Consider the following 27887-nt stretch of genomic DNA (forward strand, 5'->3'; position numbering starts at 1 on the left):
AGTCTTTCTATCTTAATTAACCTAGTTTATATAACCCCTAAAGGGCATGCCCAGAGGCTAACCTAATCTTTTTAAATACTCCTCCTCCCTCCTCCCACCCATGTCTGTCTGTGTGTCTGTCTCTGTGTGTGTGTGTGTGTGTGTGTGTGTGTGTGTGTGTGAGAGAGAGAGAGAGAGAGAGAGAGAGAGAGAGAGAGAGAGAGGGGGAGGGAGAGAGAGAGAGAGAGAGAGAGAGAGAGAGAGAGAGCTTCTGTGTCCCAGGTAACCAGCTATCAGCTTTCTCTTTCCTCCTGGTTTGGGGCTAGAGTGTCTGTTCACTGCTGTATACTCCAGGCCAACTGCCACACCTCTGGGAGTCTCCTGTCTCCACCTCCCATCTCCCAGAGGGGACCCTGGGATTACAGCCTCAAGCTACCACATCAGGTCTCATGCGGGTTCTTTGCATTTAAACTCCGGTCCCCATAAAACAAGTGCTTTACCCACAGACCCATCTCCCAGCCCTAACTTACCTGTGTAGCCTCTCCCCGACATGCCTATAGGCTTGTCTTTTTGGTGGTTCCAGATCCTACCAAATTGACAGTATTAACCATCATGGCCGCTGACCATGATCATTTGATTGGCAGGCCTCACGGAGTCTGCAGCCACCTCCTCATACTGTCCCTGTGTCCTTTGCTCTGCAGAAGCCTCTCAGTTTGATGCAGAGGTTTTTTTTTTTTTGTTTTTGTTTTTGTTTTTGTTTTGTTTGTTTGTTTTTGCTTTGTCTGCTTTTTTACTTTCCCATGTGTTCTTTTGAGTCTGGGCCCATTTCCTCCACACAGGGGTGGTGTCGGAGCAGCCGCTGGCCGCTTTGGCCTTTGTCGTGCCCAGCACATGTTGGGTGCTGTTCTTTTACTGCCTTCCCAGTGCCATTACAGTTCAGCCCTGAATAGAGAGAAGGGCGGGGCCAGCACCAGAAGGTGAGCAGGAGAGCCTACACAAGGAGCGCCCTGCGTGGCTGAGGACCTCTGGGGTACCACAGGCCTGCAGTGGAGGCAGCTGGGTGCTGACACTGCCTGTGGAGACAGCTGTCACCCACCCATGAATGTTTAAACGCCATTTTGGCTGCACCACGGGGCACAGGTCAGGGAGCTGAGAGTAGATGAGGCTGTGTGCTGGCTCGCCACCAGAAGAGATGGACACGCAGGAATACGCAGCCGAGCCTTGGTCACACACAGGAGTTCCCCACCGTGAGACAGAGGACTGGGGGTGCGGTGTCATAGAATCCCAGCAAGTTCCCAGAGCGGCACATAACTACCAACAGCAGCTTAGCAAGTTACATCTGTACAGGCAGCGAAGGGGACACTGGAGAGGAGACTAGCTTACTCCATGTATGTGTTTGCTTGTAACGTGTATTTAATTATTGTAGCCACGGTGCAAACGTGGAAGTCACAGGATGGCTCTCAGAAGTCAGTTCTCTCCTCCGAGCAGGTTCTGGGAATTGAGCTCTGGTTGGTAAGTGCCTTACCCTGCCTGCCACTGGTCCTGCCCAATTGAAAAAGCTTTAGTCTTGCTGGGCATGGTGGGGCACATATTTTAATCCCAGCACAGAGGCAGGCAGAGCTCTGTGAGTTGGAGGACAGCATGGCCCGCATGCTGAGTCCCAGCATAACCAGGCTTATGTTTAAGGGGGTCTGTCTCTTCAGGTTCTGGGGAACCTGAAGTAGAAGTGTGCTGCAAGGAAGCATCACCAGTGGAATCAAGGGCTTCATCCAAACCTTGCTGAAGTCTTGATATAAGCAGCGTCTAACTTCTACCTTAAGGAAAATGGGCTGGTCCTTAGCAGGCCATGGGTTAGTTACCTGGGTGCTGCCCCCAGGGACTCCTCTGACAGTGTCCTTTGGAGTAAATGCTTGGCTCACAAACTGTCTGTGCTACCACTGTGTCCCTTTAAGACAAGAGTGCTCCTTCCCCAAACCCAGGGGACAGTGAGCTCAGCTGTGGGCCCTGTTGTCTCGTGCTCCTCCCAGTGGGTATCTATAGGTGACCATCAGTCATCCTTTGAGAGCCAAGAGGCCCATTGGACAGAACGGTGAGGCTTCAGTTAAAAACGTAGACTCTGCCCTAAGCTGGCCGCTCGGGGGCCACTCTGTATGGGAGCTCTTTGTGCTCTTTGAGCTTAGTCAAGGCTCTCATTGCAGGCCTGGCCCTTGTTGCTGACCCTTCCCCTGCTTTGGCGATCTCGTGCACGATAGCGTGCACATGGGAGTATCCTTCTGCACCCTGCCCCTGGGGCGAGGCTGGTTCTAGGAGCCCCTGTTGCACTCTGGGAATCTTATGAACTACCTTGAAGATCACCCCTCGTAGCCATCTTAGAGCAGTCCTGGTTCCCCATGAGCTGGGCCTCCCTGCTCCACGAGTGATGCCACACTCAGTGTGAGGACGGCGCTGCACACGCAGCCTGTCACATCTGCCTTGATCTGGTGCTCAAGCGCCCCTCCTGAGGCTGTTTAAACTGTCTGGAGAAGGTGTGAGAGTTACACACATGCCACTGCCAGATGGAAAATCCCAGCTCCCCCTGCCTCTCCCTCCCCCACCCCCATGGCCAGGCTCGGGTGAGCCATTCCTTCATGACAGTGTGCCTGTCTCACTATGGAGGGGTTCCTCAACACTGCTCTTGGGAAAGAAGTTCCTGAGGCAAGGAGAAGGAATTCCTTAATTTTCAAATACTCTTTTTTTTCTTCATATATCAACTCCAATTCTATAAATAAAATTATGAGGGCTGCAAGAAAGGGGGGGAAGGTACCCAGCATTGAACATCCAGGTGGCTGATTGCTCTTATAAATCAACAAATGTCTGTTACCTAGCATTCCCTAAGGGCAACAAGAGCCGCAGGAACTCTTAGTGCGGTGGTGCTGGTCTCTGGCTGTGCAGGCATTAAAATGTCAGCAGGACCGAGCCACCCAAAGGCTTGTGCTGGGAAGGCATGCTGCCCGTCACAAGTTTCTTCACCAGGGTGGCCCAGAGAAAGCTGAATGTGGTTTCCCAGTCCGTGCTGGAGGCTCTGGCCACAGCTTCATGGAGCTCAGAGCTCAGAGCTGGTGCTGATGTCTTAGCAACAGGTGCCCTGTACACAAGGCCAAAACAGGCCAGACACAGTGGCCAGGCAGAAGAATGCCCGAAGAGGGAAGGCCTGTGGTGTGCGGTGTCTTTCCTGTCGTCAGCAATGGGGCTCTGGGTCCCTGAAACATGAGACACTGGTGGGAGCCCTGGCCAAGCGGAGTCCACTCTCTCCACATGGGTGGAGCTCCTGAGGTTCGTCTGTGTGAGCCTGGATCCCTGAGTGGTGCTCAGGCCCAGGGCTGCTTTGCCTCACTAGTTCAGCATCTTTTGCCTCAGTGTTCACACGCCTTCCCTCAGGATCTCAAAGCCACAGAGTACTGGGCCTTAAAGCATCTAAGGCTTCCAGACAATGTGCCCAGGCTGTGGAGTGACTCACTTACACTGCATCCGACTCGGGAACCCAAGGGACAGTGTCTGAGGCATGGACCTGGGGACTTGGGCTTGGTCAGCCTTCTGTTCGGGCCTGGAGTCTCTGGCCACTAGGCAAGGAACCTATGATTCTCTTTGGTCCCAGTCCTGGTTGTCGATGGTCAGGGCCTAGTGACCTGAGTCACGTCATAATAGCTCCTAGAAAAGCTGCTTATTGGATTAGCGAATGTCCCACATCAGAGCCTTCAGCGGTCCCCAGACAGCAGACTGCCCTGTGACCTGCTTCAGCTCGTCTCCTGTCAGTAGGTAGTCAGGAAGTTCTCGGGACAGTCTTTTCCTAGTAGTCTTAGTGCCTACCTGACGTGGGCAATACAGACCAGTCACATCTTCCCTCCTTGAGCCTGCTCCCCAGTCTGCCAGAGGCCTTGGCACAGCCAGGCTCCTCCTCCTCCTCACCTCTAAGAAGCTCGAGAGACAGGGAAGCCATGTTGGCCAGCTCCTCAACCTGCCTCTTCTCTGGGGTCTGCGTCGCTCTACTGGCTGTGGCCCTGGCCTATTACTTCTACTGGTGAGGGAGGCCTGGTGCAGGCCGTGTGGGTTTGGGGATGGTGGTATGATGATGCGGGTGTGTGGTGGGGTTGCAGGCTGGGAGAGTGCAGGTTCGGGTCGTGTGGGTGTAGGCAGTGTTGGGCAGTAATGGTGCTGACACTGTAGATGTGGGCGGTTCTGAGTGGGCAGGGCAGGAGTGAGCACTGTGGGTGCAGGAGCTACGGCAGGGCTCGGGGTGGCTACTTCTGCTCTATCCCTTGGCTTACACCCTGAGGCCGTGAGAGCTGGGAAGGGCCCAAGTGACAGGAGCTCATCTGATCTCCCAGTTCCTAATTCGTGTTGGAGGTTGTTCAGTGATGTCCCATGTCCCCAGGGGCACAGGTGCTGGATCCTTCCAAGCTGGGAGGCTTGATTGCCAAAGTTTATCAGTGTTTTTTTTCCACAATCTCCTGCGGCCTTCACCTCTTTCCTGCCTTTGTCCTTCACTGCCTTCTCCTGCTGGGTGAGCCAGCTTAGATGGGATCTGTGAACGGAACAGAGATGGGGTAGTGCTCATCACAAAGGCTCAGTCCAGGAGCTGGACTCTGCCCTGCTCAAGAACACCATGACCATATCATGTCACCGCTGAGCCTCAGCTCTCCAGTGTTCCTCAGTCAGGTGGGGACGTGCTGCTGCTGTGGCTCTGTGGAGACAAAGACTGGCCGCTGGGCAGCCCTCTGAGGGGTTCAGCATGCCCGCTTTTGGGTGTTACCATCACATGACATGGTGGAATCCAAACCAGGGTTGTGTCCGGGGAGTGCTGAGTGAGGGGACAGAACGCCATCGTGTCATCTTTGTTAGAGGGCTCGGGGTGTTGTCTCGGACCTGGCCAGGTAGCAGGTAGTGAGGACCCTGGTTCACAGCAGCATCTCACGGGGCACCCAGTTAGCACTGAGTGACACGGGCAGCTCATATAGTCTGCAGCTCTAGTGGAGTCAGCTGAGGGTGTGGAGGGCATGCTGTCTGTCCTGCCGTGCTAGAGCTCACCATTAAGTCACATCCTAGAGTCTCCAGGCCTGGCACCATCTCCAGTGTCTTTTCTGCGACCCTTGCTTCAGATGTCTGTATAAGATGCCCCTCAAGACGTCCCAGTGATAGGAGAGATGGGACCCCGACCCCTGACTGCATATCCACTATCTCTTGAAGGTCCCCTTTACGCCCTCGTAGCATCTCCAGTCAGCTCTTGAACCAGGAAATCTGTGTGGCTTAGTTTGATGAAAAACATCAGAGTTAAGAACCCCACCCAGGCGCCTCCCCCACACAGTAATAAAATAGTTCAAGCTCATATAGTGTTCGCTGCGTGGACTTAAGCTGTTGCCCATTTCACAGAAGAAATATCTCTCCGAGAAGCAACTAAAGTGGAGAAAGGCATTTATTGGCTTGCCTGTACAGTGTGAGACCTGTCAGTTGACTCCGTGGACCCCCCTATTGGGATGTGATCCCGTTTTGAATGTAGCACCCTCAGAAGCCTGTGTGGGCATCAGAGTGATGTCGCCTGGAGGGTGTCAGAGCTGGACGACTGACGTTGCCTGGTTCCTGAGTCAAAGTAGCCATAGCCATTTCTTTGAGCGTACAAACCATGGCGAAGCCTTAACTGTGGTGATAGTGACTGGACAGAGTGTGGCACTTGGGGCTGCTTCTGGAATCAGACCTTTGTATGTGTACGAGAGAGAGAGAGAGAGAGAGAGAGAGAGAGTGTGAGAGAGAGTGTGTATGTGAGCATGCGTGTGAGAGAGAGTGTGTGTGTGTTATGTATGTGTGTATATATGTGTGTATGTGTGTGAGAGTATGCGAGTGTATATGTATGTATAAGTATTGTTTATATAGAGAGAGTGTGTGTGAGAGAGTATGTGTGTGTATGTGTATGTATATGTGTGAGAGGGAGAGAGAGAGAGGGAGAGAGTTAGAGAGAGAGTGTGTGTGTATGCATGTAAGAGAGAGAGAGAGAGAGAGAGTGTGTGTGTGTGTGTGTGTGTGTGTGTGTGTGTGTGTGTGTGTGTAGCTGAAGCTTCACACACAGACTGAGAAAGGAGCTTTGCTTGGCTTGCTCGCACAGCAGGGGGTAGAACCGTGAGCTAGTGATTTGATGAAGCGGTTGGTCAGATCCCTGTAGGGAGGTGATTGGCCATCTTCAGAAAGGGGTGGAGCACACAGCTTCCTGACCTCAAGCTTCAGCAAGCCCCTGTTCTGACCTTTTCATGGGATCACATGGTCTGACCACATGGTTTGACCACAGGGGTTGACCATGTGAATTTAACGTGGCCATTGTGTTGCCCGTTAGGAGAATGGCACCATTGTTTGCTGACAGGACCCTGGATAACCTTGCAGTTGGCTTAAGGGATTTTTGAGACTTTGTGTGTTGGAGTTGGGTCCTGCTGCCTCCTGACAGGAGCCTGCCCAGACACTCACTTCATTTACCCTCAAAGCCACCCGGTGGTCCTGACAGGGGCAGTTGGTCTGTTCTCTTCAGATGAGAGACAGATTGGTTTATACATTGTAATTTAGATAACCGTCAGCCCAGATCTTTGGAGCTCATGCTTTTTAATGTAGTTAGAAGTCCAAGTGTCACGGGACTTTTTGGGCTTTTTAATTTGTTGACTCTTAACAGTTTTTAATATCAGTAGAAACTTAGTAATCCAGTTGGTCAGACCTGATTAACATTCTTTGCTTTTTCCTCAATAGTTTTTCTTGGCTTCTGAGATTTGGAATTTCAAGTGGGGGTATCCCAGAGTGAAATTCCTTTAGGGAGATTGAAAAGCTCGGTTTAAACTCTCAATTGTACCGAATGATGAGAAGATTCTTTTCATACTGATGAAAATCCCTGAATCTTGAACCTGACAGCTTGGTGACATGGGAGGTCTGGGTAAGCAGTCGGGAGCACACAGCGGTGGTGAGGACACGGGTGCTTCCTCAGTTTTACCGACACTTGGATCAGTGTGGTTTCTATAGCTCAGGAATGTGCCACGAAAAAGTTGAGTATCTCAGAGAACTAAAAAATATGAGTGTGTGTATGTGCGCACGTGTGTGCATGCTTGTGTGTATGTATGTATGTGGCATGGAATGTATGTGGAGGTCAGAGGCTCTCTCTTTGTGTGGGCCTCAAGGTTTGAACTCAGGTCATCAGTCTTTTGTGATAAGTGCCTTTACCATTTTACCACTGCCAAAACATTCAAAGAGTCTAAATATGGAAGCACATATGGACTATGAACGTGAGAGTTAATGGCAGTGTTCACTCAGGACTGAACCTCTGTGTTTGGTGTAGTTCCCGAGTCGTATGATGTCTGTATGGATGGGCTCAGAAGCAGCTGGCGCAACCTCGAGGTGAGATATGAATCTAGGAGTTCACTTCCTGGCTTTGCTCCACAGACACCATTAGCACACAGGCCCCGTGAGCCGAAATGGCACCACGAGCCTCACCCACACAGCTCTTTAGTCCAGACTGAAGGGAGTCCTGCTGCTGTGTCTTTTTCCCCAGCTGATGGAATCAGCCTCAATGTTTTCTACCTTTCCCAGGTTCTCCCAGGGACTGACTGTGGGAACTCTGTGACCAACTCTGACGTTGTATTATTATGTCCAAAAGTCCCTTATGGTGATATACGATGGTTCAAACAATCCTTAGCGCTTTAAAGGACTCCCAACACTTACTTTATAAGCAGACAACAATTTTCTGGAGGGGTGGACACGAGCGTCACCTGTGTTTCGCAGGCTGAGGATAAAGGTATCTGTCACTTTTGACAGTTAATGCAGAATTTATTTAACCATCAACCCAGATCACAGATGCAATGAGAGTTTTGTGTAAGCAGTCGAATCTTACAAATAGACCTAAAGCTTTCTCCAGGGAGGTTAGTTTCACAATTGTGCAACTTAGCAGGAACGCCTGGCCCTGCTTAGACTTGCCATTGCTGTGATGAAACACCATGATGAAAAGCAAGTTGGAAAGGAAAGGTTTTATTTGACTTACACGTCCAGAGTCAGAGCAGGGGCTGACGCAGAGGCCATGGAGGGATGCTACCTACTGGCTTGCTCCCCCTGGCTTGCTCAGCTAGCTAGCTTTCTTTCTTTCTTTTTTCTTTCTTTCTTTCTTTCTTTCTTTCTTTCTTTCTTTCTTTTCTTTTTTAAAATTTTTATTAGATATATTTCTTTACTTACATTTCAAATGTTATTCCCTTTCTCAGTTTCCTGTCCATAAGCCCCCCATCCCATTCCCTCCCCTCCCCTCCCCCATACAGGTATTCCCCCTATATGTCCCCCTTACTGCCCCCCATATTCCCCTGCACTGGGGGTCCAACCTTGGCAGGGCCAAGGGCTTCCCCTTCCACTGGTGCCGCAACAAGGCTATTCTCTGCTACATATGCAGTTGGAGCCCTGGGTCAGTCCGTGTATAGACTTTCGGTAGTGGTTTAGTCCCTGGAAGCTCTGGTTGGTTGGCATTGTTGTTCTTATGGGGTTGCAAGCTCCTTCAACTCTTTCAATACTTCCTCTAATTCCCCTCAGCTTGCTTTCTTATAGAACCCAGGACCACCAGCCTAGGGATGGCCCCACCCACCATGACCTGGGTCCTCCTCATCACTCACTAATGATGAAAATCCTCTATGGCTTGCCTGAAGTTTAATCTTAGGAAGGCATTTTCTCAATCAGTGCTCCCTCCTCTCTGATGACTCTAGCTTATGTCAAGTCGACATAAAACTAACTACACAGCCTTTGAGTTGTTGAAAATTCTTTTTAAAAACATTTACTTATTTCGCATACAGGAGTAAAGTCACCCATACGCCATGCTTTCGTGTGGCGGTCAGAGAACATACGCGTTGTTGCCACAGGGTCTCTTCTTGTTGTCACTGTGTGGTGTATACCAAGCTACCCAGTCTGTGAGCTTCTGGCTGGTTTTCTTGTCTCCCCCACCCATCTCACGGTGTACGTCCGAAGATGGCGTATGTGCTTTTTATGTAAGTTGTGGGGCTCAAACTCAGGCGTTTAGGTTTGCATGGTAAGTATTTTTATCCACTGAGCCATCTCCCAGCCCCAATAATTCCTTGTAGACTTTCCCACTGTCAAGAGGTAGCTTTCTAACAAGAGAAATCTTTGGCCAGTGGGAGAACATATAGACATTTGGATCAAAGCTAACCAAGAGTTTTAAGTGACTGTGTCAGTAAATAAATAGATAAAAATTTTTAAAAATCCTTGTTCCATAAGTCAGACTTCCTATAAATGTCACTGCGAGCAGACTAACACTCTAGGAAGCCTAGGAGTGAGATGGCGAGGTAGGTTAGAGCATTTCCAAGTCCACTGTGAAAGAGGAGCCAAGTCTAAGCTCTGTGTGCTTAACCTTAAGATGCTACTGGAAGCCGAGCAATGGTGGCACACACCTTTAATGCCAGCATTCGAGACAGTCAGAGCTCAACAGAAACCCTGTCTAGAAAAACCCAGTATGGCATGGAGTGGGGGGGAGTAACAGGTCAGCAAGTTTTAGATGACTTTTTTTCTTTAGTTTTTTTTTTTTTAACTTGTATCTTATCTATGTTTGTCTAAGAGAAGGCTTGTGAACACACTCTTCTTGTACAAGGGCTAATAGCTGTCAAAACCCATCCTAAGGCTTGGCAGTGATGGCACAAGTCTTTAATCCCAGCACTCAGGAGGCAGCGGCAGGCAGATCTCTGTGAGTCCGAGGCCAGCCTGGTCCACAGAGCAAGTTCTGAGACCACCAAAGCTGCACAGAGAAACCCTGTCTCAAACAACAACAAAGCCATCCTAAAATCTTCACACGTGTCATATATTACGCATGCTAAGAATAATAAGTTTTGCACAGTTTTTAAAATGTAAAATGAGCTGGGTATGGTGACACCTTTATTCCCAGCACTGGGGAGGCAGAGGCAGGCAGATCTCTGTGAGTTTGAGGCTAACCTGGTTTACATAGTGAGTTCCAGGACTGTCGGCTACATAGTGAGACCCTGTTATGAAACAAATAAACAAACAAGAGGAGAAAAGTAAAATGAAGTGACTGCAGATCTCGCCAGTTACTTTTAAGAACTTTAGGGGAAGATTGGGGTTTGCTGTAAATAAAGTAACCACAGGCAAATAATCACCCTCACACAAACAACACAGAGTGAGCTCCTTAGAGAAACAAAGTAGCAAGCTGGTATCTCTGATCTTCAGACAGGAGAAGGGCCTGACCCAAAGGGAAAGGAGCAAAGATAAAGTGGGGAGAATTAGATGTTCATTTCCCTGTAAGGCTCCTCAGCCAGACAGAGCCTTTACAGGGAAACGCTAATAGAAAAATGCTTTCTCTGTTCCCTTGACTTTGTCCTAAACAATCTAACAAGGAATTCAGAATAAGCCACCAGGCCATCCACCCAGCCTAGAGAGCGCTCAGTCCCAGAAAGAGCTCATCAATGCCACTGAGGAGGCCACCTGGACAGCCCTGCAGGGCTTGTGCTGGAACCTGGTTCTGATCCATGTTACTCCTCCAGTGACAGTGGAGCATCCTCAGGCCCCACATTCAGGTGCTCAGATCTGTCCAGGAGCGGCACAACTTTTAGCTCAAAGGAATAAGTGTTTATTCCGGAGCCAAATAAGAGTGACCAAGGCCCAGGAATACAGATTTAGGGTACCCCTAAATACTATATCCCAGTGTAGTAAGAGCTATATGAAATTTTTATAATAATGGAACGAGAAAGTCATATATTAAGGTAGTATTAAAATACCTTGGTGGAAACATCAGGGAGATTGGTACAGCAAAGTGGGGAAGCCTCTGATATAGGCTTCTCATGTTATTCTTAGCCCACGATTGGTGGGAATTAGGGGACTCCGCACATTCCAAAAGGATTTGCCTCAATCATAAAAATGTCACGTCAAACCCAGAGGTGGGCTATAAATATCTCTTAAGAGGGCTGAAGATAGCCCAGAATAATTTAGTTCTGGACCTGTAAGATTCCATCTCTCTACAGTCACAGAAATATAAGAAAGAACGAGACAGCTCTGATATACCCGGCTGCCTTGTGAGTCATTAGTGCGCCTCATACATCTTCCCCCCCTCCCCGGGAACGCTGGTTCTCAGAAATTTCTGTCTGGGGGTGGGGGTGGGTGTCACTGCCACGCACACGGGGTCTTGCTGGGGAAGCGTGGGCTTAAGTAGAAAGAGCAGTTGTACCTAGAGGCAGAAGTTGGTATCAGTTGCTATTCCTGGACACGTGAGGTCTGGCCCGCCATGCCAGGTGTCTGCGGCCACCGTAGCTTAGAGCTGCACTTGGAGGGTCTGCTGAGGTCCTTACCTTGGAGAGTGTCAGGCTGGGGGCAGAGGTCAGAGGCGGTGCCTTTGCTCAGAATCTTCCAAGGTCCTGGATTCCTTCCCCAGCACCACAGAGAAAAAAAATGTGTTAAGTGATGTTGTCCCAGCCTCTTCTCCACAGACGGTGCCTTAAGCTATGAGCCTCACTTATTCACTTCCCTTTTCAAGACGGGGGGAGAGGGTGTCTCTCTACATAGCCCTGGCTGTTCTGGAACTCACCACATAGACCAGGCTGGCTTTGACCTCACAGAGACCCACCTGCCTCTGCCTTCCCAGTGCTGAACTAAAGGCGAACACCACCACACTCAACTGTCTTTCAATTTTTTTAATATTTCATAATCGTGGACGTGACTACTTCATGCCAAATAAATATGAAAAGTTCTCCAAACCCTACTGCTCCGGAAGCCAGAGGTTACCTTTAGGATAATGTCTTCCAGGGGACGGGGTTCCTATGCTCCAGAATGTAGTCACTCGGTGTCCGAATCTCTGTCTCGGACCAACCGGTAAGGAGTCTGCAGCTAGGGTTTGGCAGCTGCGTGTCTCAGGAGATGGTGTACTGTGGCTACGGCATCGAGGAAGGGACTGTCGTCCCCGTCCAGTATAGAGACACAGGTGGGGCTGCAGAGGGCTAAGGGAAGGGACCCTACACTGAGGCTTGGTATGAGGCGGTATGGCCCAGCTGCTGCTGCTTCCTGTCCTTGGGGAAATCAGGCAGAGTTCCCAGGTCAGAAGACTGAGTTGTACTTACAGTGAGGAGGCCCTGAGAGCCCAGTCTTCCTGTGTACCCCCCATGTGTGACATCGTTCCACCCACCAGCTTCCTGTGGTTTGGGAGTGTAGCATTGCTTGAGGCTGGGCCCTGTGGAGCAATGAAGTGTAAGGCTGCCGAGAGTGTGGGTAATCTGGCTTGGGCACCTCGGCTGCTGTGCACTTGCTCTCCTGCCCCCCTCCGCAAGCCCTGCTGTTCTCATGTGCCAAGTGTGAGCATGAGCTGGCCACACAGCCGGCCCTGACGTTTCACCCACTTGGCAGAATGGCTATTTTTGTACTCTGGGACCCAGCTGAGTGGTCACTATACTATCCCCACTCCTGCCAGCTGAGTCCTGTTGCCCTGCTGTGGGAGAAGGCTCCAGACTTCCCCAGCCAAGACCCCAACCATCTGAAATCCAGAGGCCAGGGAGAGAAGGCAAGCAGAAGAGCAGGTAAGGAGCCAGGGCTCCCTGAGTTCCTGCCAGGCCTGGGAGGGCAAAAGGAAGCCCAATGGAGGTCATGCTCCTGCCAGAACAGAAGCGCAAGGACAGGCTCAGAGTGGTTTTAAGGGCACTGACCCTGCTGACCTACTTCCCTGGTCATTGAGCAGAAAGAGCCTATATCTCCAGACATAGAAAGCCAGGCTCATCGCTCAACTACAGGAAGGTTGTACAGGTTCCCAGCCAGCCAAGCCAGGTGGCCTGGTGGGGCAGCTTGACCTTGGGGGAGGGGGAGTTACTAGACTAAGTTATAGACCAAAACTTGAATTTGCTGTAAAGTTCGGAGTCAGCAAAGGCAGGACATACATAAGAAGCTAACAGTTGCAGGGCATGGGGAGAGGAGAATCTAGGTATGAATTTACATGTTTTTCTCACAGATGAGCTCTTCAGAGTAGGCCTCCCTCCTGAAGGGTCTACTGGCTTCTATTGAGATCTGAGCCGAACCCTCCTGGGGGGTCTCAGGGCAGAAGGCCGGGTTCCCTCATCCCACTTACCCTATGTAGCCCCACCCCTGTGGCAGTGTTAGGTGCATTCAAGGATACGTGAGGAGGGGAGTGAGGAGGGGTGTGAAGGTGGCAGGCTCTGGGAGTGGCCAGTGCAGCAGTACAGGTCCCAGGGAGGGGCAAAGGGCACGGATTAGAAGAAGAGAGCAGCCCAAGGTCGTGCTGGGGTCTGTGAGTATTAGGATGGCTACTACTGCATAGGCCCATAGCAATCGCAGCAGTCACCACGGAGAAGCATGCGCTTGCTTGCTGCTCTTTAAGGGTGGCCTCTGTTACACCTCATAGGTTTATGTGCCACTGGCTGGATTAGTATTTTAGAAACTCTCTCTTGCTTAAAGCATGTCTACTGCGCTTTTCTGAGCTTATATTCAGACATGGAGCTCAAGTATTTGACTGCCAAGAGGGTGACCCCAGTGCATGGGAAAAATCGGGCCTCTTCCTACCCTTCTGTGTCGACCCTTGCAGGCCCGTCCCACGTGGTAACACCCCACTGCCATGTGCCCTGTGAAGGCTGAGGGGGTCGTTCTGAGACCTACTTTGTTTGTTGAGGTTGAATCTCCACCTTCCCGAAAATCTAGTTTACATGTGTGAAATATGGTGCCAAGTTATTGCAAATGTGACAATGCCCTTGTGCTTGTCCGAGGTTTGTTAAAGGCCTGCAGAATGCCCATACCTCTGGGCTTGCCCAGGAGAGCCTCTCTCAGGAGGACTCTTCTGTGTCCCTGTGGGGAGCCTGGGGCGGGGCAGTGACCTCGTGGAGAAAAGCAATGGAGAAGGAGCCTGAAGGCACTGGGGAACAAACTCCGCCCAGCCCAGCTTCTCCTGTCCCGCCTTTGGCCTCCCCATCCCCTTGGCAGACAGCACCTCTCTTTCTGCTTCTTCTGGTGGGTTGTCCTTAGGCTTCTGACAGGATGAAGAAAGGCTGCACTTTACAGGTACCTGAGCTTTGAGCTGAGGGAAGGAGGGACGAGCTACCCATCCCCCACCCCACCCCAACACCCACCGCTGCCCAGGAAATGCTAGAATTCAACTCCACCAGCTTCTTAATTGTGAGCTGTAGTGTGTGCATGACCAAGAATGACCACAGTAATGGCAATTATACAAGAATTCTAGGAGCAGTGTGTCACCGTGCACCTGTGCGTAAGATGACTGACATGTCAATGTGTGTGCACATGTGAGGGCATGTGTGTGTTCATGAATGTGTTAGACATGAGCATACACACATGTGCATGTGGATGAGTATACCTGTGTGCATTATGCATATATGTGTCCTGTTCACTCGTGTGCTGTTCATGTGTGTACGCGGCGCATGTGTGTGTGCATGTGTGTGCAAGAGTTAAGTACACCTGCATTATGCAAAACATGCATGTGTTGGAACATGGTACTCTGCCCTGGCCCAGGGTGGTGTCTTGGTGTGAGAGACACAGCCACGCCTGTGAGCCCAGTCCTGTCACAGGCCCATTGTGGAGTCATCAGGCCTGGGAGCTCTGTGCCTCCCTCCACTTCCCTTCCCACCATCGCCACTGCTCAGGCCAGGGCAGTCACCAGAAACACCCTGGAGGCCGTAAAGATTCAGGAGCTGGGGACTTGGGGTAAGCGAGGGGCAGGAGTTTCTCATTTGCTCTTATGCTTGCTGTACTGGGGCCCCATGAGTCCCGATGAGTAGAGTTGAGTCTGCTGCCCCTACTGTCTGCTTTAAAAGCACCCAAAGTGGGGGCGTCTCTTCCCTCTGGTCCTTTGACTCCTCTAAGAGGGAGTGGCTCCAGACCATGTTGGTACTCACATAAATGGCTTCGGAGCCCCTGTGCAGTGGCCAAAGAGACCAAATGGACGTCTTGAATGTGCCTTTCTAGCTCTGAGGGGAAAAGAAGCTTACAGTTATGGTTATCTCCTTCCCTGGGATGGCAAAAAACTTGCCTGGTTTGTTCCTCCCTCCCTCCCTCCTGTCCCTCCCTCCCTCCCTCCCTCCCCCCCTCCTGTCCCTCCCTCCCTCCTGTCCCTCCCTTCCTTTCTCCTTCCCTCCTGTCCCTCCCTCCCTCCTGTCCCTCCCTCCCTCCTGTCCCTCCCTCCCTCCTGTCCCTCCCTTCCTTTCTCCTTCCCTCCTTTCCTCCCTCCCTTCCTGCCCCCTTCCCTCCCTCCCCCCCCCCACCTTCTCCCACTAGCTGGACCTGGATCACACATTTTCTGTTTCAGGAGGAGAGGGGTGTGGCCTTGTGGTTTGTGTTGGGCTGGGGCTCTGCTCTCAGAACACAGGGGTGTATACTGCTGTGGTGGTTGTGCTCAGCACACAGCTTCCAGGTGCTGTTAGCTAACCTTAGATGGTTCTGGGGCCACAGGGCAGAACTCTGTCAGGAGTTCGAGGGGCTAGTGTGTGACATTTAATTGTACCTTCAAATCCATTAGTCTAGACAATGAAGTGCTCTAACATTCCCACAAACTCAGCTATGGTTTTAACCACTTTATTTTATTTTTAAAAGATTTATTATATATAAGTACACTGTAGCTATCTCCAGACACACCAGAAGAGGGCATCAGATCTTTACAGATGGTTGTGAGCCACCATGTGGTTGCTGGGAATTGAACACAGGATCTCTGAAGAGCAGTCACTGCTGTTAACTGCTGAGCCATCTCTCCAGCCCTCCCCCTTTTTTTTAAAAAATTTGTCTAAATCCAGTAGAAACACAAGTCCACTGGAGCCCAGAGGGCCTGTGTGGGATGCTGAGAGACCAGACATTCATGGCCTGTGGCTGTGCTCCAGCACAGACAACCTGAGGCTGCAGACCATGGCTGTGGGTTACCTGCTCTCAGTACAAGAGGGGTGGGATTGCACTGCTGATGGAGCCTGTCCCTGGGGCCTGCGTTCTTGGTCTGTGTGTGATGTGGTGCAGCCCATCCTGGTGCTGACAGACTTCACAGTTGTGGCACCTACAGGGCTGTACCTTCCTGCCTTTTCTGAGTCACTTTTCTTTCTTGGCTGTGTTTCCTATGAACTGTGAAGTCAGTTCACTCAGGGTGGTGGGGGATCTTTGGATCTGTAGTTAGGCTTTGGCAGTATTTATAAACAGCTTATGTATTGGGAAGGCTTATGGCCTAAGCAATCTAAGACCATCCACTTCCCCGAGGCTACGTGGGTCAGCAGTTTCATCTGGGCTTAGCTGGGTGCTTCTGGTTCCCCTGGAATCGTTCTTGTTCACTGACAGATACCCCAAGGTGGTCTGGTCTGGTGACCTAGGCAGGGTTGGGCTCAGTAGATATGGGTCAGTAGACTGACCCACGTATCCCCAATTAATGACCAAAGGTCATAGCAGGTTGCAAGGTCTCTGGAGGCAACCCTGGAAGTCATAAATGCCATTGCCACCCAGGCAGCCAGCCCAGGCCCTGAGCCAGGGGTCAGTGCTCATCTGAGAAGCAGCAGTGTGGACCAACTCAGGACATGAACACCAAGGTGGCCTGCTGGTCAATGCCTGGACCTTACTCAGCTGGGTTTTCTGTTTCAGCCACACTGTTCCGTGCAACGTGTTTGTGCATTGTGCGTGCACAGCTATAGACTGTCCTAGAGCCTGGACACATGAGGGACTGGTATATCTTCATCCGTCTAGTTGCTAACACTTGCGAGCCCATACCCTGCTAGCTATAGAGGAAGCCTTTAGGCTCCCCACTTTCTACCTGCCTAAAAGGCAACATGGCCGCAGGGTCATGCTGGTGAGACATCAGAGCTGCCGGAGTCTCCTCCACCCTGGTAGAACCACTCCCCTGAGCACTCTGCTTTTCCATACCCACTTGGCCCCTCAGAAAGGTTTGGCTGTTATATTTTTGCTCTTGGCTGTTTATGACTAGTTAATGCTGCACCTGACTAAGACAGTTTGAGATACTATCCCATTCTGCTGCCGTATGTCCTCTTACACTTTCCTGTTAATAATTCTCCTCCAGCATCTGCTGATTCTGGACCAGCTCAGTTCACCGCTTACAAAACAAGGTTGGGAGGGTATGTAGGGAATGCCCTTGGCCCAACCCCTCACACAGCCTGCTCCTGCTGCACATCCAGGCTTGGTAGGGAACTGACCGTGAGGGAATGGGAGGGAGACAGCACAGTGACAACTGTGTTATCCTGCAAACTGGAATTTGATCACCAAAACCCACATTGCCTGCATCTTCCTTGTGACCGAGTCTCCTGTCTGGGGCATCACAAACAACTCATTTTCCATATTTTAGGGTCTTCCATCTGCTAAATGGCAGCCACACTCTCTGAAAGCCTCTTACCCCTCAGCCAGGCAGTGTGAAACGTAGGGAGGTTGGGCACTGAGAGACAGACACGAGGGCATTCTGGGACGAGGTCCCCAGGGAAGCAGGGCAAAGGGACCAAGGTTGACGGACAGGCTCCCAGAAGATGGGGACTGAATGTGACCAGGAAGTTGGCTGAGGAAAGAGGGACCAACAGGTTTCCCAGAGCTTAGATTAGGGAGCCGAAAGCCTATGTGTTTGTAAGAGGCATGTGAGGCCTTGGGCTGCACTGTTCGCCTCAGGGGCCCAGAACTCTGGAGGTGAGTTGCTGGCAGATCTGGTGCCTCTTCCCTTGGCATACGGCTCCGTTCCTTCTCTGGTGAGCACATGCGATCAGATCAGAAACAACAGCACTTACCTTCTTCACCTTTTGAAGCCCTCATTTCTAAGTACTGTAGCATTCTGAGGTGCCGGGGGTTTACAGTTGGGGATGACTCAATTCAGTCCTAGTGAGGAGTCCTTCAGGGCAGAGGATCAGGCAACGCCTTCCTTGTGTCTGGTTGGCTGGCTCAGTGCCCTGATGATGCCCTGAGCCCCAGCTATCTCAGGCCAAGACTGAGAGCTCCTTTAGGTCACAGTCAACTCAGGAAGGGTCCCACTTCTCAGTGAGTGGTATCTGTGGGAAGGGAGTGTGGCTCAGGGTCCTGGACCTCCTCCAGGGACGTCCTTGTGGGAGGAGCATCTCTCCAGTTCCTGGTTCCCAGCTGTGGTAACATTTGAGGGTTTGCGTAAGACCCGTACAAGGATGCACTTGGAGTGCTGCTGGTGCTGCCGCTGAGCGTGGCTAACCCTGTAATCAGCACAGATTCGCTGAGCCGCGGCTTCCTCCTCCCCAGAGGGCAAACACCGCCTGTTCCTCAGAAGCTAAGGCTTCTTCTGACCCAGGAAGGTGCTAGTTCTGGCAGGCTGGGAAGTGCCATGATGAAACTCAGGAAGCAATGGTGTCACTTTTGGGGCAAGATGTTCTAATGTCAGGCTGGCCTCGGGAGCCACTAGCCCCAACTACCTGAGGGTTATGGGAAAGCCCGGAAATACCTGCGAGCTATAGGTACGGCCCTGTCCTCCAGCTGTTGGTCAATTAGGCTCCAGAAACCATGTCTATTAGTCACATCCAATCTTCAAAGGTCACGTGGAAATCATAAATCACACCAGTGCCTAGAGATGGGAGGGACCAGATGCCAGGGCAGGAATATCTGAAGATATTGAGAGGGCCACGGGAGAAAGAGGTTGTGACTCTGACAGGGCCATCCCACTGCAGGGGATGCAGACTCACAGATGACAGGTCTCATGCTCTCAGGCATCCCCTGCAAAGACTGTAATTAGCTGACACCATGCTCCTGAGCCCAGGATGTCTAGTGGTACCACTCTCCTGGTGTCTCCTATTAGCTCCTATTAGCTGCCCTGTGGAACCCAAAGTGACTGTGAGGAAGTGTCGCCTTGAGGTGGCAGCGTGTGTTTCCAGATGGCTATGTAGATCTCAGAGTTGTCAGGATCAGGTGCATGATAAAAAAAGAAGAAAGGGTGTGGCCCTGAGAAGTGCTGTGAGGTATGGTCAGGGTGCAGCTGGATGCCCTGTGCTGCTGCCGGGGTTCAGGCTTTTGTTGTGAGCACAGCTTTACAAGTAGGTGGTCCCAGCATACAGGACAGTTCGAGTGTCTGAGATACCTCAGCTCTGGCCTGTGTGCCAGGAGTGTGCAATGGAGGCTAAAGTGGTCTGCGGTTTGGCTGAGACAGTAGGTCACAGTAATCAATAAAACACTCGCAAGCATAATTTCAAGCCAAAGAGACTCTTGATGTGCTGCCTGGTGATACAATCGCGCCGCAAACACACAGTGGAAATCCACAGCCAGGGAACCGGAGAGGCTGTGAGGCAGCCACAGGGATGCTGGATCCAGGCTGGTCTGCGGTTGCATTTATAAGATTAAAACTCCACTTTTAAAAGTCGTATTTTACAGCTCTCCAGTACAAGCTCTGCACATTGAAACTTGGGTTTGAAATGTGGGTGTCAACTTGAAACCATCTGAGGACTCTATAGACTTTTAAAACTTGCTGGGTGTGGTGGTGTATATGTCTTAAGCTCCAACACTCTGGAGGCAAAGGCAGGCAGATCTTTATGGCCAGGACTACATAGTGAGACCAACACCGTAGTCAGTGAATTCAGGCCTTCCTTCCCCACACTCCCCTGGCAGGATGGACCAGAAACTGTGTAGCCAAGAGCAGAGCAGAGCAGAGCTGGCACGAAGGTTGAATCGCATTCCTGTGGACAGCACTGAAGTTAAAAAAGGAAACAGTCCTGGAAATGGGGTGTAGCCAGCACCGAGGAAGCAGGCCCTGTGTCTATCACTGGGGCATTTGAGGACTACAGAGTGATGGCTGAGGTCATGCTCTGCAGCAGACACATGTCGTGGGACACTGCGTTTGACAGTTCTGTGTGGGTGACGAGGCTATAAGGCTATTCAAGATATCCTGGGCTATGAAGTAGAGCAATGGTCTTGGTGCTTGAGCTGAGCTCCAGGCTAGCCTTTGGCTATTCTATCTGCCTGCTTCAGGTTTGGCTGGACCCAAGGACACCAGAGATCCAGAGGTGAATGTGGTAGGTAGCAAATGCACTGTAGGGACAGACGTTGGCATGGGCTCACCATGGAGTCCACACAAGCTCTCTAGTTCAGAGGAGACCTCCTCTGCCATGCAGCACGTGGGATGGTGGCTAGAGCGGGATGCGCAGAGAAAGCCATCCTCACAGCCAGAGCATGAATGGGTGAAAATCGTTATCAGGGAAGGACAGCTGAGGACTTAGCAGTGGACACCAGCCCTGCTGTTACACACCAGCGGGGCCAAGCTCAGCACTGTGATGCCAGCCTATTTGTGCTATCCTACGCCTTGGAAAAAGCTATCAGAACAGTGACGGGCACAGCCAGGGCCTGGGGTGGGACCAGTCTGCACGGCTCATTCTGTGTAGTGGTGGTGGCCTCCTGGCCATTGAGTCTTGACACCCAAACTTGAGAACATGGTGACTGCATGTAAGACCTCACTGGAGTTCGATCTTAAAAATCATAGTCTGTCCCTAGGGCCCTGGCTGTGGGATCGGAGGTATGGCATATCTCCTTTGAAAACCCCAAAGCCACTGGGTGAGGCACAGTGTAGAGCCTGAGTGTGGGGTGCTGAGGGCGGTTGCATCTCCTGGGGCTGCTGGGTCAGAGCCATCAGAGCCATGTGATGGCTGTGGAGACCCCAAGCCACCTTGTATATTCAGGTCTATTCAGATCCGTCCTGTATGGTATAGGAAGGAACTCTGAGGTCCCTGGGGTGTGAGGGTCCATGGCCTGCAGGCTCTGGCCTTGGAACATGAGCATAGACTCAGACCTAAAAGTCAACACTGACATCTCCTCCTCCTGGCCCCTTGACTAGGCCATTCACCCGTCCTGTGCGCTAAGTCACCTGTTACACGTGGTCCTAACAGCATCCACTGCGGGACTTCATGACTGTTGACAAGTTGTGATCAGGCAGTTTGCTGTAGGCCCTGGACAGTCGTGTCTAAGAAGTGTCCCTGTCGCCTCTCTTCTCTTTTGTCCTCATCTTTATTGCTGGTTTAACAAATAGCCATGTGGGCTGGAATTCCCTTTCAGTGACAGCTAAGCCACCATGGGCTTTGGTCACCTAGAGATCTGCCTGGAACTGAGGTTCCCTATACAGCATTGGGTGTAGTCTCCTTCACAAGAGTGTGACCTCCTGTGTATCTGTCCCTAGTGCAGGGTAGCTGACTATCCACTGTGTGTGTGTGTGTGTGTGTGTGTGTGTGTGTGTGTGTGGTGTTCATGTGTGGTGTGTGTGTGGTGTGTGTATGTGTGTGTTATGAGTGTGTGTGGTATATGTGTATGGTGTGTGTGTGTGGTGTTCATGTGTGGAATGTGTGTGTGGTGTGTGTGTGTGTGTGTGTGGTGTTCATGTGTGGAATGTGTGTGTGGTGTGTGTGTGTGTGTAGTGTATGTGTGTGTGGTGTTCATGTGTGGTATGTGTGTGTGTGCTTTGAGTATGTGTGTGGTGTGTGTGTGTGGTGTTCATGTGTGGAATGTGTGTGTGGTGTGTGTGTGTGTGTGGTGTATGTGTGTGTGGTGTTCATGTGTGGTATGTGTGTGTGTGCTTTGAGTATGTGTGTGGTGTGTGTGTGTGCTGTGTGTGTGTATATGCTGTGTGTGGTATGTGTGTTGTGTGTGTGTTGTGTGTGTGTTTGTGTGTGTGTTGTGTGTGTGTTTGTGTGTGTGTCTGTGGTATGTGTGTGGTGTGTGTCTGTGGTATGTGTGGTGTGTGTGTATGTGTATACATGTGTTGTGTGTGTGTGTTTGTGTGTGTGTATGTGTGTGTGTCTGGTATGTGTGGTGTATGTATATATGTGTGTGGTGTGTGTGGTATGTGTGTGGCATGTGTGTGTAGTATATGTGTGTGTGTGTTGTGTCTGTGGTATGTGTGTAGCATGTGTGTGTTGTGTATGTGTGTGTGTAGTGTGTGTGTATGTATGTGTAGTGTGTCTGTGTGTGTGTATCTGTGGTATGTGTGTTGTGTGTGTGTGTGTATCTGTGGTATGTGTGTAGTGTTTGTGTGTGTGTATCTGTGGTATGTGTGTAGTGTGTGTCTGTGTGTGTCTGTGTGTCTTCTGTGGTATGTGTGTAGTGTGTCTGTGTCTGTGTGTCTTCTGTGGTATGTGTGTTGTGTGTGTGTGTGTCTGGTGTGTGTGTAGTGTGTCTGTGTGTGTGTGTATCTGTGGTATGTGTGTTGTGTGTGTGTGTGTATCTGTGGTATGTGTGTTGTGTGTGTGTGTGTGTCTTCTGTGGTATGTGTGTAGTGTGTGTCTGTGTGTGGTGTTCCTGTGTGATGTTTGCATGATACACACAGTGTGTGTTCCTCACTTTCCAGGGTCAGCCTCTCTGAGCCAGGCACAACAATGCATCTCCTCCCTGAGTGAGAACCGTGGTGTCCGGGCCCCAGGCCTGTGCCTCCTCCACACTTACACCGACCACTTGCCCTGTGTTTCCAGGACGGCTGTTCTCAGTGAAGGACCGTGCGGCCGCCCCTGAGCAGCGACCATGGGCCTGCTTGCCTACCTGAAGACCCAGTTCGTGGTGCACCTGCTCATTGGCTTCGTCTTCGTGGTGAGCGGGCTGATTATCAACTTCACCCAGCTGTGCACGCTGGCCCTCTGGCCCATCAGCAAGAACCTATACCGCCGGATCAACTGCCGCCTGGCCTACTCGCTCTGGAGCCGTAAGTGCCCACCCTCAAGGGCGGTGTGCAGGGCCTTCTCTGTGTGCCCACCCACGAGGGCAGTGTGCAGGACCTTCTCTGTGTGCCCACCCACGAGGGCAGTGTGCAGGGCCTTCTCTGTGTGCCCACCCACGAGGGCAGTGTGCAGGGCCTTCTCTGTGTGCCCACCCACGAGGGCAGTGTGCAGGGCCTTCTCTGTGTGCCCACCCACGAGGGCAGTGTGCAGGGCCTTCTCTGTGTGCCCACCCATGAGGGCGGTGTGCAGGGCCTTCTCTGTGTGCCCACCCACGAGGGCGGTGTGCAGGGTCTGTGTGCCCACCCACGAGGGCGGTGTGCAGGGCCTTCTCTGTGTGCCCACCCACGAGGGCAGTGTGCAGGGCCTTCTCTGTGTGCCCACCCACGAGGGCAGTGTGCAGGGCCTTCTCTGTGTGCCCACCCACGAGGGCAGTGTGCAGGGCCTTCTCTGTGTGCCCACCCACGAGGGCGGTGTGCAGGGCCTTCTCTGTGTGCCCACCCACGAGGGCGGTGTGCAGGGCCTTCTCTGTGTGCCCACCCACGAGGGCATTGTGCAGGGCCTTCTCTGTGTGCCCACCCACAAGGGCATTGTGCAGGGCCTTCTCTGTGTGCCCACCCACGAGGGCATTGTGCAGGGCCTTCTTTGTGTGCCCACCCATGAGGGCGGTGTGCAGGGCCTTCTCTGGCAGGGCCACACCTGACACTCCATCCCAGCACAGAGCCGGGTACAGCTCAGGCTCCCTGAGGTCACCCCCTCCAGGCGAACAGGTGTCCGAGTAACTTTCCTGGGCTCAAGTACATGCTATTTCCATATCAGGCGGTGTGACTCACAGAGAAGGAGGGTCTAACACAGCGCTGTGGCTGCTTTCAAACCAGCAAGAGCAAGGGAAGAATAGGCTCGGTGACCTGACCCGGCCACCAGTGCACAGTACCGAATGTCCCAATTCACACTGCAGGGTGCAGTAAAACCTGGGGTGCCCCTTAGTCACGAGTGTGCGTGTGCTACCTATCCACCAGAATGTACTAGTGCAAGAAAGCACATATACATGAGAAGCCTTCTCCACGTCTGCATGGACAGACAGGCGCTTACTCCCACCCTATGCATCATGGGAGGGCACTGAACCGGTTTCTACCCGCAGTTTACATGATGCCAGTTTGACTCAGTTGCTCCCCAGGATAAGAACACAGCCTCGAGAATCCTGCAGATGTCCATGCCCCCCCAGGCCTCCTCACCTTCTCTTGTTGATAAGGGCCCGAAGCTCTCCAGGGGTCGTCTTGTGAATGCTCACCCTTCCACAGTGTGCCCACCACACAGATACCAAGGAAACGAGTAGCTCTCCTGTACCAGAGAACCCTCTTGCAAATGCATTTCTAAGTAAAGAGAGAAAAGCAGATACACAAAGAAGTGTGCAGTCCACTACTGTTTCTACCTGGCTGTTGCAGCAGAGGCATGGACAGAGGCAGGAAGGGGCAGCAACGCCCTAAGAAGTGGGTGCAGGATGGTGTGTGTTACCCCCACGGGAGAGGGCACATGCATCTCACAGGGAACTGTCTTTGGGTTCTGCACCTTGGTCCCCTCCTACCTAGAAGCCAGTGACTCCAGTCTGCCTGATCCCCCTCCTCAGCTTGACTCAAAAGGCAACAGCTGTTGCAGACAGCAAACTACAATTCCCACATGTGCAACATGACTTGGTGGTGAGACCATTCCACTGTTGACAGAAAAAAGCTAAGCTGTAGACTCCCACATCCGGTGCTACCCTGACACCAGAATAGCACACACACCAAATCCTGAGGGAAAAGGAAACAGAGCCCCTCAGCTATCGTGGGAGACATGCTAGAAAGTCAGATGTGTCCCCGTGAGGCTTCCTGACCGAGCCCTGGGAGGGGCAAGGAAGCCAGTTAGCATCAGCCTAGCCTCAAGCAGAGATGGGGGGTACATGATGAATGAAGCATGTCCTTGGGGACCCTCTAGGTGCCCAGACCTCAGGACTTCCTTCTGTTGTGACTGGGTCATAGCCTGGGCTGGACTGGAGGACGATGACTGTGACCACTCTCAGGTGGCAGAGCCACCCCTGTGTGTGTTCTCATGCAGACACATGTGACTCTCGGGCATATGTATGGGATGCCCTTCAGGCCACGTGCTAATGTGCCTGGAAAACATTAAGGACCCCACCTCTGCAGTATTCCAAAGCAGCTACACCATTTGGCACCCCTTCTGGGACTAAGTGAGAGCTCCTCAGTGCCCAGGGCCTCGCCCTACTTGTGGGCTCCATGTTTGAGGCTGACAGCATGCCCTAGCTCCATTCCAAGGGAACAGTTCTTTTCAGGGGACCCTGGGGTTCTCACATGGAGCAGTGGCCAGAGCCACAAGTGCCTCCTGCCACCATCCTACATTTGGCGATTACGTCCTGGTCCACCCACCTCAGGTGCCTGGCCGTAATCCTGCCACACCAGACCATGGCGTGCAAGCAGGATGCCTACTCTCTTGTGCTTCCTCCCAGAACTCATTTGTACTCAAGCTCTATGCTGGTCGAATGCACACAAAGCTCTCACCATGACACCTTCTGGCCCTAATCTTATGATGGTGCACATGCAGAGGAACCAGGCGATGAGGAACCAGGCGATGCCATGGTCTTGCCTTACCCTGGATCTGTCATGGCCGGGGAGTTGCAGGCAGGTGGAGGCTGAGTTCTAGCGACCTTCCTCATTCTGGTGGAGATGCAGACAGTTACAGAGTACCCTCCGAGCTCCCGCCATAGCGCCCCTCGTGTCCCTGGGCAGCCGACAGCCTATCAGCCACTACAGCAGTAGATCTCATAGGAGTGCTCCCACAGGCCTGGGGGAGGCAAGACTGAGTATGGACCATAGCTTACACCAGATGTCCACCTTATCCTTGCTCTCCAACTGTGAGTTGCACAGCCCTGCAGGCATTGTCTTCCCTGTCATGCAGGAAGGGATGTCATCCAGCTCCAGCCTTCCGCACACGCAAGCTAGTGGTCACGTGACATTCAATGGTGCACAGTTATCCACCAAAGTGACCTGGTGGCTGAACACTGAGGCAGTGTGACCCACTTAGATCTGCAGGGCCCTGCATCTTCTATTTCCTGCCAGCAGCTTCCTTGACACAAAGTAGCTATTTATGATTTGGGAAAACTTACAAACACGGATGCTCCAAACTCACTTCTAGAAGGAAGTTCCCCTCTAGATGGGAACAGAGATGGACTTGGGTCTGACACTGCTCTCCCAGAGCCTGTGGAAAATGGGGGCGGGGGAGGAGCTGGAGCAGGGCACTGGACAGGCATCTCCCAGTGCTGACCCCACCCTCCCGCAGAGCTGGTCATGCTCCTGGAGTGGTGGTCCTGCACGGAGTGCACTCTCTTCACCGACCAGGCCACCGTGAACCACTTTGGGAAGGAGCACGTGGTTGTTATCCTCAACCACAACTTCGAGATCGACTTCCTTTGTGGGTGGACCATGTGCGAGCGGTTTGGCGTGCTGGGGGTGAGCAATGGGGTCAGGGAGGGGCTGGGTGCATGACGGCAGAGTGGGGCCCCAGGAGGAGACCAGGTATCGGAGTCCCCAAGACTCTAGAGGCTTGTTCCTTAGAGGCTTCTTGGCTTGGCCCCTTTCCCATTGAGCAGTATGGCTAATGGAGGAGATGGTGGGAGGGTGTTCCCATGGGGTCTCCTCTGTAGTCTCTCCTGCCTGCTCTCAGGACTCGCTGTGACTTCATTTCTTGTCACTACCTTTCTCCATCCAGAGGATCCCACTCAAGGCTAACTGAATAATTGGTGAGCTGAGTGGCCTCAGATGAGTTTAAACTACACTAAGAGGGCCAGGGAGTTCCGTGCAACCAAAGCCCTTAAGCAATGTCGGGAAGATGGGGGTCAGGAAGGGACCTGGAACTGAGGTGCTGCTATTCACCATGTCGTGCTGCACCTGCCAAGCCACCAAGGTTTGGCTCTTGAGTAGTTTCTAGGGTGGCCCCTTGTGTATTTGAGGGGTGCTGATCCAAGAATCATTCAGTCATACACCCATTTATATCAAAACTTGAGCCGGGAGAAGCAAGGCCTGAACCCCTGGGGTGTCTGTGAGGGCTTCTGTGCAGGCGCTCCCCACTGACAGGTGCCGCTGGTCTCCCTGCAGAGCTCCAAGGTGCTGGCTAAGAGGGAGCTGCTGTATGTGCCTCTCATCGGCTGGACATGGTACTTCCTAGAGATCGTATTCTGCAAGCGGAAGTGGGAGGAAGACCGGGACACTGTCATAGAGGGGCTGAGGCGCTTGGCTAACTACCCGGAGTATATGTGGGTGAGTGTGCTGCGTGTGCCATGAGGTGCCATGGCTTGTGGATGCAGCTCAGTCCTCCTGGGTACCAGGACCCAAGCTATGAGGTGAAAGCTCTCCGGCTAGGGAAATAGCTCGCTTGGTAAAGCAAATAAATAGTGCTTTTACCACACAAGTGTAAGAACCTGAGTGTGAGCCCCAGAACCCAGACAGAAAAGGCAGGTATGGTGAGCACAAATTATCCCGGCACTGGGGGAAGCGGTTCGCTGGCTGGCCAAGCTCCAGGCCACTGTGAGCTCCCATCTCAAAAAACAAGGTGGAATCTCAAACACACACACAGTCACACACAGACACACACACATGCACACACACAGACACACGCACGCACACACACACGCACACACGCACGCACACACACACACACACACACACACACACACACACACACACACCTGTGCAGACACATGCCCATGATACCATCCCAGATTTGCAGACTTGGCCTCATTCCTAGGACATAGCTTCCACCTGTCCCCGCTGCTGAAGCCCAGATTTGGCAGACACCTGCCCAGGGTGCAGGCGGTGGGAGTTCCGGCCTGCACGGTATTTCTCACCCCTTTTCTTGTCTACTCTCGGAAACCCGGCTTCTTAGTTCCCATCTCTCCACCATGCTCAGGGACAGCAGATGCTTTCTGTTTTCTGGTCAAAGGCTGCTGCTCCTTCAGGTCTCTCTTCTTCTGGAGAGTTCTCTCAGGAAAACTGTTCTGATTGCACTCGTCTGCGTGAGTAGACTGCAGATTGCAGCCCTAAAATAAAATGCCATTTCAGTGACACAACGTGCTTGCCGCTGGATGAGTCTGTTTTTCTCTCTACCTCCAGCAGTGTGTGATATGTGGTCCGGCATGCATGACAGGCATTGAATGGCAGGGCTCTGGTTCCGTCCCTGCTGTCCCGGAATAAC

The 27887-nt window shown here is 52.1% G+C and overlaps 1 protein-coding gene and 2 long non-coding RNA genes across 23 annotated transcripts in view; 1 reads left to right on the forward strand and 2 right to left on the reverse strand.

Moving 5' to 3' along the window:
- Agpat3 (1-acylglycerol-3-phosphate O-acyltransferase 3) overlaps nucleotides 1-27887 on the forward strand; it is a 92871-nt gene that overhangs the window by 49510 nt on the left and 15474 nt on the right. For 14 of the 21 annotated variants that reach the window (XM_087597130.1, XM_087597132.1, XM_087597123.1 and 11 more), the window contains 3 exon segments: nucleotides 22404-22630; nucleotides 25977-26146; nucleotides 26792-26953. In XM_087597130.1, the coding sequence (XP_087453256.1) occupies nucleotides 22453-22630; nucleotides 25977-26146; nucleotides 26792-26953 (510 nt within the window). In that variant the 5' untranslated portion in view covers nucleotides 22404-22452. 21 annotated transcript variants of the gene reach the window in all.
- Nucleotides 9064-12310, reverse strand: LOC147998569 (uncharacterized). The gene is made up of 2 exons (XR_015645663.1): nucleotides 11755-12310; nucleotides 9064-11395 (listed from the first exon to the last, which is right to left on the reverse strand). It is a non-coding gene; the product is annotated as an uncharacterized LOC147998569 (long non-coding RNA).
- LOC147998570 (uncharacterized) lies at nucleotides 15543-27732 on the reverse strand. The gene is made up of 4 exons (XR_015645664.1): nucleotides 27541-27732; nucleotides 25289-25481; nucleotides 23879-24016; nucleotides 15543-19628 (listed from the first exon to the last, which is right to left on the reverse strand). It is a non-coding gene; the product is annotated as an uncharacterized LOC147998570 (long non-coding RNA).

Source organism: Rattus norvegicus, chromosome 20 (genome assembly GCF_021556685.1).
Source record: "Rattus norvegicus strain SHRSP/BbbUtx chromosome 20, alternate assembly SHRSP_T2T, whole genome shotgun sequence".
NCBI lineage: Eukaryota > Metazoa > Chordata > Mammalia > Rodentia > Muridae > Rattus > Rattus norvegicus.